Source organism: Zalophus californianus, chromosome 1, assembly GCF_009762305.2.
Source record: "Zalophus californianus isolate mZalCal1 chromosome 1, mZalCal1.pri.v2, whole genome shotgun sequence".
NCBI lineage: Eukaryota > Metazoa > Chordata > Mammalia > Carnivora > Otariidae > Zalophus > Zalophus californianus.
Genome location: NC_045595.1, coordinates 120,367,182 through 120,390,713, shown reverse-complemented (window position 1 = coordinate 120,390,713; position 23,532 = coordinate 120,367,182). Strand labels below are relative to the sequence as shown.

At 38.2% G+C, this 23,532-nt stretch overlaps 1 protein-coding gene across 2 annotated transcripts in view; it reads right to left on the bottom strand.

Moving 5' to 3' along the window:
• Positions 1 to 656: 656 nt before the first annotated feature.
• Positions 657 to 23,532, bottom strand: part of SERPINI1 (serpin family I member 1) — a 69,216-nt gene continuing 46,340 nt past the window's right edge. Inside the window, exons 5-9 of one of the 2 annotated variants that reach the window (XM_027587671.2) lie at positions 21,775 to 21,979; positions 15,678 to 15,775; positions 2,926 to 3,012; positions 1,211 to 1,300; positions 657 to 978 (exon numbers count right to left, since the gene is read on the bottom strand). In XM_027587671.2, the coding sequence (XP_027443472.1) occupies positions 902 to 978; positions 1,211 to 1,300; positions 2,926 to 3,012; positions 15,678 to 15,775; positions 21,775 to 21,979 (557 nt within the window). In that variant the 3' untranslated portion in view covers positions 657 to 901. The remainder of the gene's footprint in view (positions 979 to 1,210; positions 1,301 to 2,925; positions 3,013 to 15,677; positions 15,776 to 21,774; positions 21,980 to 23,532) is intronic. The other variant, XM_027587670.2, reaches the window with a different exon arrangement.

Here is a 23,532-nt window from a genome sequence, read left to right as displayed (position 1 = left end):
GAGAAACCAGGACTGTGATACCCTAATTGCAGACATTCAAGTTCAAAACACAAAAAGCTTCCACAAGGACAAACAAGAACCTCTCTGAGGGCAGCATTCAGCCCCTGACCTGCCACTTTCCAGTATCTGCACTAGTATGGTTTTTCTCATTAATTTTCTGGTGACCTATTGAAGGGCATATTTTTATTATTAATTTGCTCATATGGCTTATTTGGGGACTTTGGGGAACTTTGTTGTAATTTGGATTTTACTAGCAGCACCCAAACATGGTGATATAGCAGGTTTCTAATCTATATCAGGCCGCTGAAGCCCAGGGAGTTTTGAAAGACAGTAAATAGGTTATAGCCATAATCTAGGGGTTTGCACAGTCCTATTTTTTTTGTCAAGTTTTATCACAGAGCCCACAGAAGATGATCAGTTTACATTCTTGCATGCTACACTATATACCATCTTCGGAGAAATAACAATTAGAAATCTGGGGGAGTGCTTTTCATCTGACCTGTTACTGCTTTATCACGGTAAGCGTAATGGTGCTAAATTGACTTCACTGCTTTGCTGCTGCCTGATTATGAAAGACTTCAGATGTCCAAAACATCACCATTTCCAAATTTTACCTAGAATTATCCTTATACTACAATTTGTAAAATGAAAACAGAGTTGTTCACGTTAACAATATGCACTTTTATTTTAAATACCGGCACAGCAGACACCATGACACCACGGGACTATCACCTCAATAATACTGAGAACATTCCTTGACAAGTTGGCTTATGATTCACATACATTGTTTTATCTGGAACTATTTTTAAATATTATCATAAGATATACTGTAAAACACAAATCTTAAATATACCAGTTGCAAACATAATGTGTTAGGTTACTATTTTGCATATGAAATGATTTAAAGTTCCTCAAAATCATGTCCACTTGTGTTCATTGTTTCAGGATGCATGACTCGTCCCATGAATAGGACTGTACCTGCATTGATGGAAGTGAACAAAACAGGGTGTGAACAAAAAAAATGGGATATTTACTTTCCTTCTTGCTTACATTTAGCAGTATTCTAAAAATAAAAATATAAATAATTCTCTTTTTAAAAAATCATTTAAACATTAGAAATTGATAAGTAATGTGGAAAAAATGCTCTCAATTTTAAAAAGTTATCTCTTTTTGGCCTATAAATAAAGTTCTGTTCTCATAACAGACTTACCTGTTCTCCTGTTCCTGATAAGAAAGAAAAATGGATGGTCGACAATAACTTGAGGGTACAGCACAGCCATCCTACTAATTGCAATCATTCCTATAGTGCAGGGAGAAAGTAATTACATGTCTGTGGATGTGCAGAGACTAATGAGTAATATCTCCAAAACCATCTACATTTAATGCAAAGGGAACAATTTACAGGAAACAAAATTTTAAAGACTTTAAGAGAAAAAATTATAAAGGTGGTAACACTTCTACTTGATCTTTAAACACACACACACACACACACACACACACACACACGGTATCCTACCTCCATTCCACCAAAAATACTAGAAAAATTTATTCCGCCTCCTCCAAAATTTTTATTCTCAGTTTCAGATAAATACATATGTTTTTACTAAAATGACCTTTGAGCTAAGGAAAGGGAGAGAATTAACAAACACCCCAAACAAAAAACCAAGTTTCCTTATATTCCCAAATCATTATTTCCTTTTGCGTAAAATGGGGATTTTTACATAGCAGGTCACCAGACTTCGAGTAAGTGACCAGAATGGCTGTGATGAAAGGGCAAATTCAGCAGTAAGAGAAGCATGATGTTTCCTACAGCTGGAAAACTGCATTTCCCTGAGATCCTTATTATGGGATAATCATTTTATACTTGCTGCAGGGTGATTCATTGTCAGGAAAAGGTCAAGATTAAATTACGTAAGATTTTAAGCTTTCATGATGCCCCAAGACCACTGTGTTTCTATTTCCTCCTGAAAACACTATTTTAACTGGTGATATCCTTTTAGTGGACAAATTTATGCAGAAGTTAAAAAAATGATAGTTTACATTTTACCAGAGGAAGGAAAAATCCGACTAAAATTTGAACATAGCAGTTGAACATGAGATTGAAACAAATCCAAAAAAAAAAAAAAAAGGGAAAAAAATCATTGGAAAAAATCATTCTCATTTAACTGGGTAAATCAAAACATTCAAAATAATCAAGGACATTTAACATTTTGCTTTGAACACATGATTTAGTCAAAATTTTAGAATTATTTATTTAAAATTATTTTATCAGCATTATTCAGTTAAAATTATTTATTACATCTTGTTTATGTACATGCTTTTAAAAAATCAAAACTTTTGACCAAATTAAGAATTAGTTTCCAGGGGTGCCTGGGTGGCTCAGTCAGTGAAGTGTTTGCTTTCGGCTCAGATCATGATCTCAGGGTCCTGGGATCGAGCCCCGTTGGGCTCCCTGCTCAGGGAGGGAGTCTGCTTCTTCCTTTCTGTTTGCCTCTCTCCCCCCTTGTGTTCTCTCTCTCTCTATCTTAAATAAATAAAATCTTAAAAAAAAGAACTAGTTTCCACAAGTAATTAGGTAAGAAGAAGAATGTTTAAATGGGCGACAAGAAAATATTTAAAATATTTAAACAGGCAGCACAGTAGAGAAATCTATTCTACAGAGCCACCAATGTCCTCCTGCCTCTCATTAGATGTGGGAGTTACTCTGTATCAGGGCACTGCAGTTAAGTGCATGCTTCATATTCTATTTAGAAAATTCTAGCTGGTTCAGCATTAGCTTGATTTCTAAGTTAGAGCAGAGTCAGTTTTTTTTTTTTTTTTTTTAAGCTTGGTTCTAAAAATGACCCCTACTCCCCATCCAAGATTGTTTTAAAAATACAAATCAAAAAAAATGTGAGAAGATTGTAGAAAATTATAATTTGGCACCTGAGGTCACAGCAGCTTCTGAGCCTTCTTCATTAACCTCGATGAAGGACTTGTGAATTGCTTTGGAAAGGAAAATCTCCTTGTTATCTGCAAAAGAAAAAAAAGAGAAAAGAAGCATTTTTTCAGTATCAGAAATAGAGGAGCATTTTACCCTTTATTTAAACAGCTTTGGAAAATATAAGTGACTTAAGGTACTGATATAAAAAGCGATAATGTTGTCAGATTATATTATGATTTCAGAGAAGCCTTGAAGATGTGTTTTCTGATTTGTCCTTATTTTATATTCTCTTGTTAATGTTTCCCTTCATTTTTATTGGTAATTTTCCCATTGTTTATTTCTTATATTGCCAGAGAAAGCAGAAATGTGGCTCTGTTTTTAATAGCAACTTCAAATTAGTTCATAACTCAAGATAAAAACATTTCACACACTGCACTCTAATCTGAAATTTTAAAGCACAAAATTAAAACAAGGTAGAAATCCACATATAATCAGAATAAGACATTTTAAAAATCTAATCTCTAATTACTGTGATAATAGAAATATTCTTGGCAAAGAAAAAATTGACTTCTAGATTGTAGAAATGTAAGTATAAAAGAGTTACTTTCCATTCCAGTTAATTGGCTTATCTGAGGATTCACAAACATGCTTTATCCTAAAGTCAGAGGAAAGAACACATTTTCAGTGTTAGGAAGGCTCTTTTCCCTTAGAGTTGTCTTTCTATGTATGCTTACTTTTAAATGAATGGCTATTATGGGCTGAATTGTGTTCTCTCAAAATTCATGTGTTGAAGTTCTAGCCCCTAAGACTTCAGAATATGACTGTATTTAGAGATAGAGTCTTAGGTTAAAATGAGGTCATTAGGACGGGCCCTAATCCAATATGACTGATGTCCTTATAAGAAGAGGAAATTTGACACAGAGAGAGAGGGAAGATCATACCTGATGGCTAATTTTATGTGTCAACCTGGCTGGGCCAGGCTATCTGTACCCAGATATTTGGTGAAACTATTATTCTGGATGTTTTTTGCAAAATTCTTTTTTTGGATGAGACTAACATTTAAATTGGTGGACTTTGAGTAGAACAGATGAGGGCCTTATCCAATGAGTTGAAGGCTTTTTTTTTTCTTTTCAAGATTTTATTTATTTGTTTGACAGACGGAGAGAGAACACAAGCAGGGGGAGCAGCAAGGAGAGTGAGAAGCAGACTCCCCGCTGAGCAGGGAGCCCCATGTGGGGCTCAATCCCAAAACCCTGGGATCATGACTTGAGCCGAAGGCAGCTGCTTAACCAACTGAGCCACCCAGGTGCCCCCAGCTGAAGGCTTTAGAACAAAGACTGACCTCTAAGCAAAAAGGAATTGTGCTATTTGACTGCCTTTGGACTCTTCCTCAATCTCCAGCTTGGCAGCCCACCCTGCAGATTTTAAATTTCTAAAGTCACAAGTGTGCCAGCCACCTCCTTAAAGTAAATCTCTCAGCCTTTCCGTCTCTTTCTCTGTATAGATATCTCTCTCTCTCTCTCTCTACACACACACACACACACACACACACACACACACACACACACATCCTGTTGGTCCTATTTATCTGGAGAACGTTAATACAGACATCTACAAGCCAAGGGAGAGAGGCCTGGGAAGATACCAAGCCTGAAGACATCTTGATCTCAGATGTCCAGCCCCCAGAATCGTGAGAAAACAAACATCTGTTTCCAAGCCCCCCATTCTGGGGGGGACTTTGTTATGGCAGCCCAAGCAAACTATGCAATAACTTTCAGTGTTGAGTTTCCAACTTTTGTCCTCAAGATTGAAACAAAATGAAGAAAAGATAGTTCAACTACATAAAAATAAAAATAGCATAAGGAAGCAAGATACAAGATTACTCAAGTTTCTGCCACCACCCCCAGCCCCCATTTTCCATTCCAGGAGGTCAAATTCAAACTTAAGATAACCTTGTTGCTGATGCACCATTCAGTAAAAGCACAGTGCATTTCTCATTAGGCTACTTAGTAAGACTTTGTCAGTAACCAAGTCCTATCCACAACATACATTTTCCTTTCAAGTTTACAAAAACACGTAATTATCTTATACTGATAGGGAATAATGTTCAACAACGTTTTAGGTACATCTGTTGCACAGCACCTGCTTATTTTGAATAAAGCCCCAAGACAACTGAGTGGCAACTCTGAATATACTTCTAATAGGGATATTACTTCCTCAGCTTATATTTACTATTAAGATATAAGCATTGCATTTTGAAATAGTCTGTCTCGCATATTATGATATTTTCTTCTAGAATGCATTTGATGACTAGAAGAAAAATAAAAAGCAATAGAGCTTTCATATTAAACAATTAAGTATAATTAGCTCCCTCAAATCCAGAAGACTAGTTTTTTTTTCAACAAATAAAAAGAACAATATAAATTGCCTTAAGTAACTAGTAAGATATATTTAGCTGGCAAAACAAATACATGAATTCCAAGACAGTAAAATATATTTTAGCTATTTAGTAGTTAACTGATGCTATGTTATTTTCAGATTCAGCTACCCATTTTGTTCAATCTGCCAGGGAAGGTGGGGTCATGCACCAAGAGCCAGTATTATGGCCCTGAATGCAAAAGTGACAGAATGTAGTGCTTAAAGGGTAATGAGTGTCCACTTTGCCAGCTAAGCCCTCTTTAAATATCTGAGGGGAGTTTTCAAAGATAGAATGATATTTTTGGCCATGTCAATTTGCACAGGAAAACCGCCTCCCAGCTCTGAGCCTGATCTGTTGACTGCACTAGACACCTTGAAAGAAGGAATCTCATCCCTTCAACGCTGGTTTCTGCCACAAATGTACCCTCTTCCTCTAGTCATCTAACCTCCTATGTGCCCTCATTGGCCCCCACAAAATGGTGAGAGGCTGAGGAGGAGGTGCCAAGGCACCATGGCAGATAGATCAAGAAAGCAAGGATGCTGAGCATTCTTCCCACAGAGCTAGTTCTTTAAAAGATTATGAAATGGACAAAACTTCAACAAGATTCACGAAGAAGAGAGATTACCCAAATAAATGATATTAAGGCAAAAGAGAACATGTCTAAAGATACAGAGAGAATTTTTAAAAATCACAAAAAATACTTTGTATAATTTCCTGCAGATAAATGTGAAACAACTTATGAGGTATAACCTATTTACTATGAGATGCATGTATTTACAATACAAAAATTACAATACAGGAAAACAAAAATATATTTTACAGGCCACACCACAATTTTTTTTTTTAAGATTGTATTTATTTACTTGACAGAGAGAGGGAACACAAGCAGGGGGAGCAGCAAGGAGAGCTGAGCAGGGAGCCCAACGGGGACTTGATCCCAGGACCCTTGGATCATGACCTGAGCCGAAGGCAGACATTTAACTGACTGAGCCACCAGGTGTCCTTGGTAACTTTTGACAATCTGTGAACCCACCTCCACAAATAAGATACAGAATATTTCCATCTCCCCAAAAGGTTCTTGTGCTTCTTTATGCAGATAATTTTGAAAATAAAGAGATATGTCATCAACCGGACAATTTTATAGAAATGTATAAATTATAAAATTGAATGAAGAAAAAAATAGAATATCTGAATAATCCAGTAACCATTAAAGTAGTTGAATGAGTAGACGAAAATTTCCTCCCTCCTCAAAATTAAAGAATGTGAGCCTAGGGGCACCTGGGTGGCTCAGTGGTTTAAGTGTCTGACTCTGGATTTCAGCTCAGGTCATGATCTCATGGTTGTGAGATCGAGCCCCGCGTTGGGCTCTGCACCAGGCCTGCTTGGGATTCTCTCTCTCTTTCTCTCTCTCTCCCCCTCTGGCCCTCCCCCTGGGCCCCTGTCTTAAAAAAAAAAAAAAAAAATCCAAGCCTAGATGGTTTTCTAGGTGATTTAACCAATCCTTCAAGGAAAAGATAGGATTTTCTATTACAAATCCATTTTCAACTCTAGAAAGAGAATAAAAGCAATCTAAGTCATCTATGGATAGTCTTACCTTGATATTAAAATCGAACCAGGGCAGTCTAAGAAAAGAAAATCATAGGCCAAGCTCACCTATTAATATGGAGATAAAAGGTTTTTTTTTTTCTTTTTTTTTTTAAATCAGGACGTTAAACCCAGCAACGTATGCAAATACTTTTTTAAAATGAGTTTCCAAGAGACGTCAGAGTGTATAATGGCATAGCAGTTGAGAATGGCTCTAACTGCCTCCATTTCACATCAAGCTTTCCTCTGGGATGATCTCATCAGACACAAGCCAGTTTATGCCACTCCAACCCTTCTTAAAACCCTTTCTTCCCTCTCGTGCTGGCTCTGCCTCCCACCATGCCTTCCATATACTGTGTACCTGCAGACCTAGGGTGCAACGTGAGGGTCTCTGTGAGGTTGTCTCTGCGTCACTCATTTAGCATGCTTCATCCCACCCCCTATGCTCTAGGTGATTTGAACTGCAATCCCTAAGCATACCACCCTCACTCACTTCTGTGTCTTTGCTTCCCCACAAACTCCCTCAACACTACAGTCAACCTAATCTACTTCTGAAGCTCAGCTTCAAGCCCTAGCAGGCCTTTTCTGCTCTCTTCTGATTGCTGTTCTCCACCAAGGTAGAACATACCATTCTCTCCTACTGAACCCAGGCTCTGATTCTCATACAGCCTTATGCTATATCATATTTGCATCTATATCTCTCTCTTCCTGGACTGTCAAATTCCTGAAGGCAAGGATTGTGCCATTGCCCTTCATGTCCCTGGTTTCTGGCACTTGGTGGGCCTCATGACAGAACTAACCTAAGAAAAGAGAGTTTCCTGGTAATATAAGTTTCCAGTATTTAACCTAGCATAAACAGGAATTTAGGAATTGTTGAATGAAAGGGACTAGCTATTTCCTAGTGTAAGACTCTGGAGGTTGTCCCTCTATGGGCACCATGACCACAATTCTGTTCACAAGTGTGGCTATAAAGTTTACTCTTGTAATAAATAAAACATATGACACTAATCCAAAGTAGATACTCTAGGAAATGGATGGACAACAGCACTAAGGAGGGAAAGAATACAAAGGCCACACAGGCTAAAAACTTAAAAATCCAATCGAGTAGAAGAGCTAAGGGAATGGGACCCAACAGACCGGTCATCATCTGTATTTCAAAGACAGCGAAATAAAGATTGAATCCAACATTCCAACACCCAGGGGTGATTAACTGCTACACAATGGACAGCAAATATCTGCAGATGAAGTGAGACCTCAGGACTCTTAAGATGTAGAAAACCACCACCCCTTTAGATATACCAGTAGGAGAAAATGTGACAAATAAATCACATCACAAATCCTGAGGGGAAAAAAAGAAAATGAAATTTTTTCTCTTGGGACAAACTTCAAGCAGTCACATTCAAATATAAGCTGAAAGTGGTTTAAACAAGAATGGGTCTTCTGCCACCCGATCATGTCATACAGAGCTTCCTATGCTTGTCCCACAATATTACTCATCCTGATGTAATTATGTGCCAATCAAGGCCATCTTTCCTGCTGGGCCGTTCACCTACTCCTTAAGGGCCTGGACCCTGTCGGTCCAATTTATCTCCTCCCTGCAATTCTGTGCACACTGTCAGGCACCAAGTAGGCACTCAGATATTTGATGAACCAGAATGGGAGGGGAATTAAGGAGATTTACACTGATGAGCCCATCTTATCGATTAGAGAAAGTTCATTGTTCTCTAAAAAAGAAAATAAATCAAAGACAAAGCTACATTCAAAAAAAAAAAAAAAAATCCATGCACTGGCCCCAAGCAGTCTTCCCCTTCTGGCCACAGCAGACATTGCTGCCAAATAATGGGTCCTACTTTCCTCTGGGCAGTGAGGAGCTGGGCTTTTCACAAAGAATAAGATCGGAACGGGGCCAGTAAACCCTAGGTTTCCCAGAGAAGAGCTGGGCAATAATTCAAGCTCTTCTGAAGAAAGCAGGGCAAAATACGAAGGCATTCATTCAGTCACTGAGCAAATATTTATCAAGCCCTCTGTTCATATGAGATATTGTGCGGGGCACCAAAGGCTCCAAGTATCTGTGATTCATATAACGTGGCTGGCAGGGCAGCCACCACACAAGTGCGTGGCCCCCGCTTCCTCTGCGGCACTGTTCCTAAACACAGCCAATTGAAATAGATTTCTGCGTCACCAAGGCCATGCTTAAAATAACAAAATGAAGAGAGTTCCATAACAGAACCCAAGAATACCAAAAGAGGCTCTGTACTTGAGTTGCTAAAATATTTTTAGCATCAGCCCCACCCGTGAACTTTAGAAAGGTTGTAGAATTTGAGCTCCTTCAAGGTAGGAATCATGTGGGTTTGTTTGTTTCTCTGGAGAAATGTTGTGATAGACTAGTGATTCATTCATTCATTCATTCATTCATTCATTTGGGTACTAAGCACCTCCTGTGTGCCAGACATTACTGATACACTGGATTTACTATGGTGAACTAAACAGTTCCTTCCTAAGAGGAGGAAAGCAAACATTAAGTAACAATGGCAATAAAAAAGCAAATGGAGAAATGGCCACAATTTCAGGGTCTGGTGAAGTGTTATGAAGAAGCAAGACGAGGTGATGTGTTGGCTGGTGACAAGGGCAGGCAAGAGGAGCTACTTGACTCGAGGTGTTGGGAAAGGCGTATCTGAGAAGGTCAACTTGGCTGAGACCTAAGGAATACAAAGGAGCCTGCCACAGGAATACCTGAAGGTAGTTTCCAGCAGAGGGAAAAGCTAGTATAGAGGCAGATACAAGCCAGGTGTGTTCAAGGACCCAAAAGAAGGCCTGTGTGGCTGGAGCGAGGATAGTGAGGAGGGCCAGAGGTTTGAGAGAAGACTCCACACTTGGAGCGAGGCGGGCCCAGCAGCCCTTCCTACCACACGCACCCACCCAGCACCTGTCCCACTCTCCACACCAATGACACAGCCCTGGCTTCTGAGGAGCTCTGAGATCAGAGACAGGTATGTGAACAAACAATATAAGGAAAAGGTAGAACCTGTGATAGCACTTTGCACTATGACAGTCCGGAGGTGGGAAAGTAAACCATTTGGAAGGGAGAGGTATCAGGGAGAGCTTCTCGGAGGCGGTGCCATGTGGGCTGGTTCTTGAAGGATAAGTAGAAAAGGGAAAGTCAGAGAGTCAGGGGAGGGCATTCCAAGCAGAGGATTGTACTTGCGAAGTGAGACAAGCAAGCAGCAATGACTTGAAGGTCCATCTGGAGCCTGGTTACATCATAAGGAGGTGGGGAGTTGTAGGGAATGCACTCAATTTTAAAAGCTTGGACTCTGAGGCTGGAGAGCCTGGGCTTCCTCCAGAAGTAACAGGGCACCTCTGCTTTGATTTTAGAAGATACCTGTGCCAGGGGCTATAAAGAGTGAATCAGATGAGCAAACAGCTAGGGGCAGGAACATCAAGTTTGCTAGCTGTTACAATAGTCCAGGCGAGAAAGGAGAGGGGAAATGGAGGTACGGCTCTGGAAGAGAAATACAGTCCTCTGGCTTACAGGTGCAAGGAGAAGCAGAACAAAGGCAGGATGGAAGAGTCATTCCGGCATAAATCTAACACTTGAGCCTGACCTGAACGTGGCTTTTGCTGTGTCCTCTTAATTCCTTTACTTTATTGGCTCCTTTATTAAAGCTCATACCTTGTGCTGAAGGATTTAGTACTCTCTTTCTCCTTCCCCTTCCACCTTCCAAGAGGATTATCTATTAATCCAAATGCTGACAGTCATTCATTTCCATTACAAAAATAGCCCTACTCTATAACAGGATCCTCGCTGCAACTAGATGAGCATTTTAAATCGAGCCTGAGAAGAAAATGATTCTCAGCACTCTCTAGATTCCATGTTTATTGTGTAAGTCTTTGCTGTGTTTTATGTTAATGGAATTTAGCATAAAAAGTTATGGACATCAAATTGAGATGACCAAAAATAAGCACAATAAATACAGAGCATCTCATCTTATTCATTTCTTCATTCAGTGAGTACTAGGCAGAAAGCACAGAAACGTGTGCTTCCTGAACACACATAAGGATCAATCTTGGAGAGGTTTAAATTCTGGCAGAAGATATCCGATGCATAAATAATGATAATATGAGGTCAGATAACTCCTATGAAGGAGTTATTAATTCTGATTGGTGTAATCCTGTGGCTTGATGAAACTGGGGATATCTGCACTGAAGATCCATTCAGGAGATATTTCGGGTGGGAGAGATTTTATAAAGCTGGGGCCCTAGGGAGACGTGAGGTGCAGCAAAAGCTGTGTGCAAGGAATCAGCCAGAGTTAAGGCTGGGGCGAGCTGAGGTCTGAACGCCCTGTGGAGTAGCGGACAGTGCACACAGATTGAAGGGAGGCTTTGAACGGGAACTGGGATGATCTGAGAGCAGGTTTTAAGGTGATTAATCCTGGCAGTGGTAGCGAAGACAGATTAGACAGAAAAGAGATTGGAAACCGTTTAGGAGGCTATTGAAATCGTCTGGGGCAGCAGTAGTGAGAATCTGAAATAAAGGTGGATGCCATGGGATAGAGAATGAAACAGTGGATTCAAGAGGTCTTAGCAAAGGACTCTCAAGTCACTCAATTTTTCCAGAAGCAAAAAAATGTGGAGCAGGGTTGTTTTTCCACTGCTAACTCATATTTCCTATTTTTAAAGAAAGATAAAATTTCATTGCATAATTTAAGAATGAGTACTGTCACAAGAGTACTGAATTGTTTCCTGGGTGCTTTTGAATTTACGAATTCTACTATGTGATTTTTTAAAAAATTTTCCCAGTTTTTAAGTAAGAGTTTTAATTGAAGAAGTAGTACTTGCACAAGGCAAAATCCCAAACAGTGCACAGTGATAGATGAAACAAAATCTCCTCTCTCATCTGGGGGCCTCTGTTCTGTGTTCTAGAGGTAACCATTGCTATCATTTTCTAAGACATTATTCAAAAATGTTCAATGCATTTGAAAGCTTAAATGCATACCTATATTCTCCCCCTCCATCTTTTGAACCAATACGCTCTCATTCTGCCCCTTGACTTTCTTTTCCCTCTCTGCCTCCACAATGTTTTCTCTAGTATGGGGTTTCTTGGTTCATCACTATTGACATTTGGGGCTGGATTATTTTTTGTTGTGGGGTGTGTCCTGTGCAGTGTAGGTCACAGGAATGTAGAAGCATCCCCAGCCTTTATCGGATACGTGCCAGGAGCCCTCCGCAGTTGTGACAACCCAAAAGGTCTCCAACTATTGCCAAATGTTCCCTGGAGGACACAATTGTCCTGGTGTGTCCTGAACACACTGCTCCAATAAGGCATTTCTATCCTGCTTCTTTTTATTAAATCCAACTGTTTATGTCTTTCTCCCCACAAGTCTGTATCCTCCTTTAGAGCAAGTATGACATCTTAGTCATTTCTTCATTTTTATGACCTAGTCCTGTGCTCACACCAACTGACTCATGAAGAGTTATTAAATGAAAGGAAGAGACAGGGCATTGAATGTAATTAATGTATATCTGAGACACCATGAAATTCTCCCCATGAAATTCATTAAGGTAGAAAGTAATAATCAAATACATGCTAATAACCTTCCTGGGTACTCGTAGGGGTTACCAAGCATCATAGACACTTTAATCAGTGGGGTTTTCACATCATTTGGAGAGGCAAAAACCTAGACACGTGAAAAGGACACCAACCATGTGGGGCAGAGCATATGGTGCCCAAATAAACGATGCAGGGAATAAATACTTTCAAATCTAGCGAAAGCAGAGAGGCAAGTTTTATTGTTGTGTCACTAGTTTTTGAATGAATGATTCATAAATTAATGTGTATGTGCATATGTGTGTGTGTGTGTGTGTGAGAGAGAGAGAGAGAGAGTGATTGAAAGAGTAAGGGAGAGAGAGAGGGAGGGAGGGAGAGGGAGAAAAAGGAAGTATTGTTTGGGGTGGGCTGACATCCCAAGGCTACCAAGGTCTTGGCAAAACTAGGGAGTTGAGAATGAAAGAGTTCCCACTGAAAGCTTGAGAAGTTGACTTTAGACCTTTCATCAAGTTATCCTGAAGACTTGAATTGGGTGGTGGTTGAGGATGGCCAATCCTAGATTTCTTACTGATGTTTTAAGGAGTTCAATGTTTCAAGAAATGTAATGTAGAAGGTGGCCATGAAGAAACCGCTTGTCTCCTTCCCTCTCTCGTTTTGCTCCCTCAGTGGACATTGACTGTGTGCCAACTAGGTGTCAGCCAGGTGCCAGGCCCCAGGAATGCAGCTGTAATCACTCTGAGAAGGATTCAATTCTGACTGAGGTCTGGTCAAACAAACAGAGCCTTCACACATGGACTATATGAAATCTGAACGATCCGAGTGGTATTTCAAATTTCCAAACCATCTGCATTCATAACACGTATTTATTCTTTATTGTCTCTGGACATACTAAAGGCAATTAAATATTACGTCATAAACCTCCCACATATGTCAAAAATTTTAAGCTACACTGACCACATTAATTGATTTACCACCACGGCACGACTTCCTCAGGACTGAGAAGCTGCAGATACTCTATGCAGGGGAAATAACTGTCTAGATGTTTGGGTGAGACGGTGAGGAATCTCTAATAAAACAGAAAATAGAGCCATGGTAAGAAAGTGGAATGTAATTATCCAGCTGGAATTTGGCCAGTATGGTAGACAGATTCTCTCAATTCCTGAGGAAGGGAACATAAGAACTTTAAATTACACTATGCTTGAGCCATGAATATATTTCTGACTCAAGCACAAAAGTACCCATTAGCTTTTGAATATCCACCGGTCCTACCTCCTTGACAACCCCACTGAAAAGTTCAGAGCCCTAGGATTTTGGATGTGAGCCCTGAAAACCTTTACTCAGGCAAAATTTGCATTTCTCTAGTGGACAGGAACATTTATATAGTAGACGGAAAAATTCTACTAGTGTTTTGAGATGTAAGTTCTCTAATTAAGGGGTAAAAGTTGTGGTATCAAATACATGAACATCATCTCATTGCTGAGTTCTTCTTGGAAAACAATCTGTCCAATTCTAAATCTGAGAGGGCAAGGCATTTTTTGATTATAAACTCCTTGAGAATTTCCTGAAAGCTATGAACCTATCTCCACTCTCTTTTCTTTCATGTGTGCATGTGAAGGCGTGCACACGCACACACATGCACGTGAGTGCACACCTATATGCAATTTCAAGGGTAGAGCGCCCACTTCACTGAACTCAATCTGTGGGTCCTCATATTCCAGGTTTAGAAGCTATTATTCGGTCGGCTTGATTTTCTATAGGCTCTTACTTCAGGAGAGGAAAACTAAATTCTCTCCCATAGCATGTGAACTGCTAAAGAAACTTCTATGCCTCAGCTCTCTCTGGTTGGAGAGTTGGGTCCAATAAATTGCATATATAGAGGACTTACACACTGAGTTCTTTTTTATCTTGATCTCATCAGAAAATAGATTGTTTTGTTTTCCATATTCTATAGAAATGATAGAACATCATTATATAAGCTAAGTCTTAAACTCACAGGTACCTTATTTCAATGATAAATGTCTTGGGGTTAGATGCTTAAAATATTTCCAAAAGGATTTTACATGTTCTAAGTACTTAATGTTGCTAATATGTTAATGATTTTTACCCTGAACAAATTAGGGCATCTGAATCCAATAATTCAACTGGGTACCCCCCCTCCAGGATTTTAAAAATAAATTACTCAACACCCAATATGCCAGGTATATTTTGTTTTGTTTTGTTAATTTTTTATTGTTATGTTAATCACCATACATTACATCATTAGTTTTTGATGTAGTGTTCCATGATTCATTGTGCCCGGTATATTTTGAAGCTACTTCTTCAAAACCACTCTTTTCTTATTGAGGACTTGAGATAATCTATATCATCTCACTAGATATTCTTTTAAAAAGTGGTTCTCACAGCAGGCATGCATTTATCCTCTCTTCCTTCTTTCTTTCCCATATAATTTACTGTAACTGGACATATTGAGGTATTAAATCAACATGTTTATTGATTATCTTAAGGCATTGTGTCAGATAGGATGGGGAATCTAAAGATGTGTAAGAGAGGTCTTCTGGAGAATATCTATTGTTGAAGATAAGACATGGACCAGAATAATATAAACTTGCTGTTCTCACTGTTATTTATAGCTTTGTGTATAGAAGGTAAATCTATTTGTTATATTTATCTGGCAAATGATAACATTATTTTACCTCAGAACTCCATAGCAGATAGAGGGTTCGACATCATTTTTTTTTTTAATTTTTATTTATTTATTATCTTAAAAGGAGCTAGAAGTTTAGTGACTGTTCCATAAGGGGGCAGCAGGAAGGACAGCAGAGGGGAGGCTGCTTGCCAGGAGGCAGTGGGCAGGGGCTGCTTCTGAAGGAGGAAGGGGAGGAGGTATGAAGATGTATGGCATTTTCCCTTTTTTGGTAACTGTGCCTGGTTGCAAGTAGCCCATTGGTTAGGTAGGGCCTATGGATACTTTGAGGTGGGCCACCTGATGCGCCTGTCCACATTCAGCCAGGTGGTCACTGTGGGCCCTTTTGCCTTGATCAAGTTTTTATTAGTCAAGCCTGTTGCCTGAAAGCGGCCTCTATATCCCCCCCCCACCCCGCACAATTTCGACTCTTAAATCTTTAAGTTGCTTGAGAACATCATCATTTTTAAAATCTTTCATGAAATATAACATTTTTTAAAAATTGATGTTTATTTCCTACCAGACAAAGCTGTCAAATTTGCATTTTTGATGAAAACTTCAGTTATTCCAAGAGCCTTCAAAACATCTTTTAAATCAATTTCCTGTTCCACTGTGAACCTGGAGAACACACGGGGGAAAAGCATTTAGTTACGGCATTTTAAAAGTTTTTAGTTACAGCATCCCGTTACCTGGGACAAGAATAAAGTGTTGGCTATGTTGATTTTAATGGTAAATTATACTAAAACTGGCTTTTGACTGCAAGTGGTATTCGATGTGCTTATAAAAAGAGGAGATAGCAAAAAGAATAATGTATCAGAATAATATTAAATTATTAAGTAGGAAAACTATTTGATGTGGATGCAAAACTGTAATATATAGGGTGAAATAAGTGTTTTGAGGTCAAGGATGTCAAACCTGTAAATGAGTTGCCTTCAAAATCGTGTGACCTAGTAATAGATTGGATTTTTTAAGCTGTCAATGTCTAATCAAACATTTATCCAAGGCATTTCATTCTTTTCTTAGTGTCCTTACTCAACTCCCTGTGGAAAGGGAGAGCCAATGCTGTATCCAATTGCTGTATAATGGATACATCTTACATTTCAACTCCATACACTCAGAGAAAGGAAACATAAAAGCTATTGTGTTAACAATATATATCTTCCTGGTTATTGTAACCTGCAGAACCTAAGCCTGTTTCCTTGGTACCATCACAAAAAAGATGTTCATCAACAAAAGTGAATTAAAGATTGCATCTTAAATGCTGTACACTTTTACAATTATATTAGAGATTCTTTTTTAAGCAAAAGAATAACAAATTTGTATTTTTGTTCTAATGGGCTTTATGAATTATACATAAATGTGCATCACATTTGCAAGAAGAAATAAAGCTTTACTTAAAACTGAAATGAAAATAAGTACAGTGGTCATGAGCAGAATATTAATCTTAAAAAATGGTTTCCGCAGAGAGGCTCATTGGTCCTAATATAGAGTCTTTCCCAAACCAGTGAATTGTATCACCCCATCTTTCTAGCGAAAAAATATGGAGTAAACATGGCTGCATTAACACACAAATGCAGTTTTTTTAAAGCAAAGGTTATTACTTTTTTATAAAAAGTGAGAACAACTAGAAGTAAATGTTTCCATGTTTCCTTTTTTTCCTCTGATGTTGCTTCTTGATCAATAAAGATCATAAGTGTAAGTTTTTAGGCAATGGGCTGTATTCTTAAAAAAGCTAAGTTTGTGACAGTCACAAAACATTCCATTAGCATCATTTCTGATGTCTGGTTTTAAGAAGAACGGCAAGGGAATGGTTGCTATAAACAAGACTCAGACATCAAGAGGAATAGTCAGGGGAAAATAGTTTTAGCAGGTTCATGTTTATGGAAAATATGACAAATAGAAAACTAAATGTATAGCAAACATATTAAACCAAGTCCTGAATTTTATCTGTATCCTACACTTTTACTTGGACTTAGCAGTTTCTTTTGTTTTCTACAAAAAGCAGATGTCGTTTGTGAAAGTAGACAAGGGGGATGAGTAGGGAAGTATGGAATGTCTCAAAGAATACATTCAATGTCTTGATTAAGGTGTTTTGCGTGTGTGCTTTACATTTATTATTGATTGATTGATTGATTGACCTAACAAAAACTATTCCAAGACTATAACAGATTAATTTAAATATCCCTAAAATCCTTGGAGGTCAGTATTATTATTATCCTCAGTTAATAGAAGAAGAAACCAAGGAAGAGAAAGATGAGATAACTTGACCGAAGTCATATGGCTAATAAATGGCAGAGCAGGGGCATGGATCCAGGTCGTATTCTGTATGTCCTGATCCACCTAAAATAGGAAAGTGAAGGGAGAGATCAGTAGAAGATTCTTTGTATTTCTTAAGAGCAACCTGGTTTGTTTCACATTTCTGAGGTTTGCTGTTTCAGGTGAGGATGGTAATTTAGCCAGATTGAATTTGGGCAAGTTCTGGATGGCGTGTAGAACGTGACATTAATAATACCTGCCACATGGTATTGTTGAGGGGATTAAATAAGGTTTCTAGAAGTCTTTTTTTTTTTAAGATTTTATTTATTTATTTGACTGAGAGAGAGAGAGTGGCAGGAAAGGGAGGAACAGGCTGGAAACAGGCTCCCTGCTGAGCAGAGAGCCTGATGTGGGTCTTGATCTAAGGACCCTGGGATCATGACCTGAGCAGAAGGCAGACACTTAACCCACTGAGCCACCCAGGGACCCCTCTAGAAGTCTTTAAAAAAAAAGATTTTATTTTTAAGTAATCTCTACATCCAACATGGGGTTCAAACTCACAACCATGAGATCAAGAGTTGCAAGCTCCATTAACTGAACCATCCAGGTGCCCCAAAGGTTCCTAGAAGTCTTAGGATGGTGCCACTATGTAGGAGGCATGTAATAAAGGGCAGATTGTATTGATAACACTCACAATATTGCAGTTATGTATAACATTCACGTTATTATAGATGTTAAGGTGTTTTATATTTGCGTTTTAGTAGTGGTGGAGTAATTTGATTAAATAGCTGTTCATCTCTGCTGCTTTAGCTGTAAATTAGTCAAATACAGTATCTTTTTTTATTTCAATATCTGTAGTATCTGGCATAGGACAATACACATAGGTTGAAGTGAAAAAAATCTAGGTGACCAAACCAAAAAAAAAAAAAAAAAAGAAAAAGAAAAAGGAAAGAGAGAGAGTGTTTGTTCAAAGTTGAAGATAGGATGTGAGCAATTTCCACTTATCCATTTCCCGTCTTTGTTTCCTTATCAAATTATGGGAAATAGCTATTATCCATTTACTTTTTCCTCTTAATATAAACGAATATGCATATAAATAATCATTATCATCTCCCATATCTGAGGGCTCACTATATCCCAGACAGTATACAAATCTTTTTACATATGGTATTTCATTTAATCATCCCTATGATAATGTCACAGAATCCTGTGAGATTATGTATTGTTACCTCTATTCTACAGAAGAACAAACTGAAGTTCAGACAAGCTAAGCAACTTGCCCTAGTCACACAGCTAGCGAGTGGTAGAATGAGGATATGAGCTAAGGTCTGTCTGACCGCAAAGTGCCCCACCACTAACTACAATTCTAACAATGGCTATTTAAAAACAATCAAACAAACTATAGGTAGATTTTACATTTCGCCCACTGAATTTAAAAATAAAAAGCCACAACACTGCTTTTTTAAACCCAAAAGGCAAGCCTATTTTAACAATGTAATCGTGCATTTGCAACTTTCTGTCTGAGTAAGTTGAAGAGGTATGTTGAAGGCAGAAGCATCAGAGACTCAGGTGTGGAGAGCAAGTGTTAGAAAAGTATAAATATATTTTATATATAAGGAGATTTATTCAACTTGTAAGCAATTAAGAAACTAATCAAGACACCTTCTGTAGAAAAACCTAATAAAAAGCACTCATGTTAAAGAACAAAATCAGATGGCTTATGTATTAGTTTTCTTTTATAAACATGAAACTAAAGTGCTTTATTTCTAAGACAATCATTTCAAAATAACAGGATGGTCTCTGCTTACAAAACAGAAAACCACTTTATATCCGTTGATTTCTAGCACTCTGATCACAAATGACAAATCTGAGACTACAAAAGTCAGAGTGGAAAGATACGGCAGCCAGGTACCTCCGCATTCCAACTCTTAAGATATTTGACTTTCAGAGGTACAGATCTGTGATTCAACAGTTTTGCACAATTCACAGCGCTCATATGTTAAGAAAAAAAAAGAAGAAGAAGATAGCAGGAGGGGAAGAATGAAGGGGAGTAAATCGGAGGGGGAGACGAACCATGAGAGACGATGGACTCTGAAAAACAAACTGAGGGTTCTAGAGGGGAGGGAGGTGGGGGATGGGTTAGCCTGGTGATGGGTGTTAAAGAGGGCACATTCTGCGTGGAGCACTGGGTGTTATGCACAAACAATGAATCATGGAACACTACATCAAAAACTAATGATGTAATATATGGTGATTAACATGACAATAAAAAATTGAAAGAAAAAAATTTGATTTTCATTTTAAAACAATCTTCTTGCAACTTATACAACGAAGAGGGTAATGTTCATCAGAACAAGGTTTTTAAAAAACCTTACTGGAAGAAAAGTGTATACAAAGCTACCCATAGATTAACATAAGGTGAATACTAGGACTTAAAATGTACACTGAAAATAAATAATAATAGTGATAATAGATAATAACTATATGATGCTTACTCTGTGCTAGGCATTATTCTAAAGTGTTTTTTAGATATCTTACATATATTTTTTATCTATATTAGCCAAACTGTTTTTGCTACCATGAATAAATTGGAAGAACATCTGGTAATCTCATTTAAATCTTAGAAATGTATGACTGTGCATTAACCTTTTAGTATTTCACTGGATTTATGATATCATATAGGTATAGCAATTTTACCCTCTCCTGAATAGAGTTTTGTATTTTGGATAAAAATACAATTTCAATTCACGTAGGACTTATTGTTCAGGGTGAACACTAATAAAAATACAAAAGTAGTTGCCCCTTCTCCCCCCGTCAACATATCCTATACCTTTTAAGAAAGGCATTTAAAACCTATATGCATAAAATCTAATATAATAGAAAGTAAAAGTACCTGTGGAGCAGGACAAGAATGTGGTCAAATTACAGAAATGCAAAGTTGCTGTTTCAGAGTAATAGCTCCATGCGAATAAATCTATACAAACATTTTAAGACAGACACTTGAGTAAACCTAGGAAATGGCTATTAAAACATTTTTACCCTTGCTAAAATGAGGTCACAAACATCATTAACCCTCATTGGACATTTAGGGGATCCTAATACTGTAAAATGGAAGGGGTAGATCATTTCCTATTGATCATTACCTACACATAAGTATTTGAAAACAGTCAATTTCTTAAAAAGGGAAACCAGATTTGTGGTATCTAGCTACTTGGCCTTGCTCTCTGCATTAACCAGGCAGAGGGAGAGTTCATAGAACTTCTGGAGAAATGGATATGTGGTAATTAACTGTGCCTAGTTTAGTATCAGGCATTAATATGAGCAAGCAAGATAAACTATTTCATAATTGAAGAGGATCTCTTAGAAAATGAAAATTTAATTTTCTTCTGCTGCCACGTTCAATTTCTCAGTGGACAGGACCTGGAGGCCACATTTTCTAGTGAATGTGGTTGAATTAGAATATGTGCTACTTGTTAAGCATTCATTTAGGATTCTGTTAAAATACCCCTAAATAACTTTGCATCCTCACAAAATTGAAGCATTTGGACATGCTGCACTTAATTCATGGAATTTAATAAGGGAAGCATTAACACTGTACTGAATTTCTCATTTTATCAAAAAGAATTTCTTTAAAAATATACAGAGAAGTACACAGTATCAATATCAGGCAAAGAAACATGAGAAGAGCATTTTAGGCCAAGGCAAAAACATGCATAGAGACCCAGAGGCAGGCAAAACCATGCTATCTGTGTGTAGCCTAGCAACAAGCACATGGATAGTACATGCTGCAAAGTGTTTGTTGTGGTGAGTGGCCAGAGGCAGGGTTGAGAAGAACATCGCCCTGCATAGATTTTATTATTTAATACACAGGGAGAATTGTAAGCTTTTTCCTGCTTATTTATGGTTGCATCTTGGCACCGAGTACAGTAACTTGCTTACGCTTCTTCCAACAATGTGGGAGATTATTTCCTCTCCAGCTATAATCAACTTTAAATATTAATGAAATACAGAAGACTGCCAATGCAAATGACATTCAGAGACGATCTATTGAGAAATCTTCTAAAATGAAGCTAAGAATATTGACTAGGATCTGAAACTAGGTCTTGGTAAATAGTACTGAGTGAATCGATAAGTGAGCTTGTGTCTCTGGGCAGGACCTCATGAGTACAAAAGACTACTTTAAAAAAGGAGAAGGTAGAGAAGGAGAGGAGGGAAGGGGAGGAAACAGGAAGGGGAGTACGGGGAAGAGAGTAGCTAAGACTTAAAATTCAAAGGAAGTGGCCAGAGTTTTCCTGAGTCGGAACCTACATTGAAATCTCTCCCTCCATGCTATCAGAAGGAGTCCCACAGGAACCTCTTACCTGGGCAGGTACACTTCCACTTTTTGTTTCTTCACAGAGTTTGCCCATTCTTCAATCAGCTGTGCTTTGACCAATGGCTCCAGAGTGGCCAGTGGAACTTCCTGTCTGGACAATGCCAGCATCATACTTATCTCCTCTCCCTCATAGGGTATTTCTAGGACTTGGTAGATACCACCAGCTTCATTGGAGCCATCACTAAATTCTCCTAAAACAAAAAGAAAGATGATAAAAGGCCCAAATTCAAGCTCAAATAAAAGGTTTGTTATAACTCTCTTCCAAAATAGTATATAGAATATAAGAAATTCAGGGCGCCTAGGTGGCTCAGTTGGTTAAGTGACTGCCTTCGGCTCAGGTCATGATCCTGGAGTCCCAGGATCGAGTCCCACATCGAGATTCCTGCTCAGCAGGGAGTCTGCTTCTCCCTCTGACCTTCTTCCCTCTCATGCTCTCTATCTCTCATTCTCTCTCTCTCAAATAAATAAATAAAATCTTTAATAAAAAAAGAATATAAGAAATTCAGGAATCTGAGGAAAAAGGTTTTTTTTTTGTTGTTGTTGTTGTTTTTTAAAGGTCCTGAAATCAAGTGAATCTTCAGTCCTAAAGAATTTATTTTATTTTAGAATCCCCAGAATTATATCACAATTGTTATAATATGTTCTCTAGACTTACTTTTTATTTTTAAATGAGAGACTTCAAATGAATATATCGTTAAAGAATATCTTTAGAAACAATGGTAAGTCCTGGTTAGAAAAATAAAGCCCTAGATCCAAGTAGATGTAATTCATATTTGCCAATACCCACCTGATTTCTAAGAAGGGGAAAATTGACTATGTAATACCTGGGACTTTATCATTACCACAGATGAAAGATTTAGGCCAAGATAGCATAGTCAAAATGAAATCTATTACATTCTACAGCAGTTATCCACAGTAACTGTGGTGCTTAAGACCTCCAAATTAGGTAATGAGGTTAGTAAGGTAATGGGCTTTGTGTTCTAATAATTTAGCTAAATTCACCAGCCTTCCATAAAAAAAATAAAGAAGTCTTTAAAAAAATGATCCTGCTGCTACCTCAAAATTTCCCCATTTTCAAAAAGAAAATGTAATGCTTTTGTTGTGAGTATTTTCCTATAACTGATCTAGGTCCTTTAGACCATTAAACATTTTGGTTCTCAAATATAGCGTGTAAGAATACAGTCCATTGTAGTGTGTAAGAAGGATTAACACTCTAAACTTCTGAAAAGTCCAGTGAAATATCTTTGAAAATAATGCCAAAGATATCGAGTTGTATCACAAATCATAGACTTTCAATAAATGAAACTATGAATGATTATGTCTAACCATACATACACAGTTTGAAAGCAAAATTTTATTTATTTATTTATTTATTTAAAGATTTTATTTATTTGAGATAGAGAGAGAGTCAGAGAGAGGGAGAGAGAGCACAAGCAGAGGGAGCTACAGGCAGAAGGAGAAGCAGGCTCCCAGCTGAGCAAGGAGCCCAATGCGGGACTCAGTCCCAGGACCCTGGGATCATGACCTGAGCCAAAGGCAGACACTTAACTGACTGAGCCACCCAGGCATCCCTGAAAGCAAAATTCTAAAGAAATGCTTGTAATTTAAAAAGTGGTAAGGAATCCAAGCAAGAGCAAAGTGGAACATATAGGTCACTGACAACCACCCCAAAGCCAATGGCTTTTTGGAGTAACTCAGAATATTCTTATACAAGGTCAGGTGTTTGCCCATGAATAAAGCCACT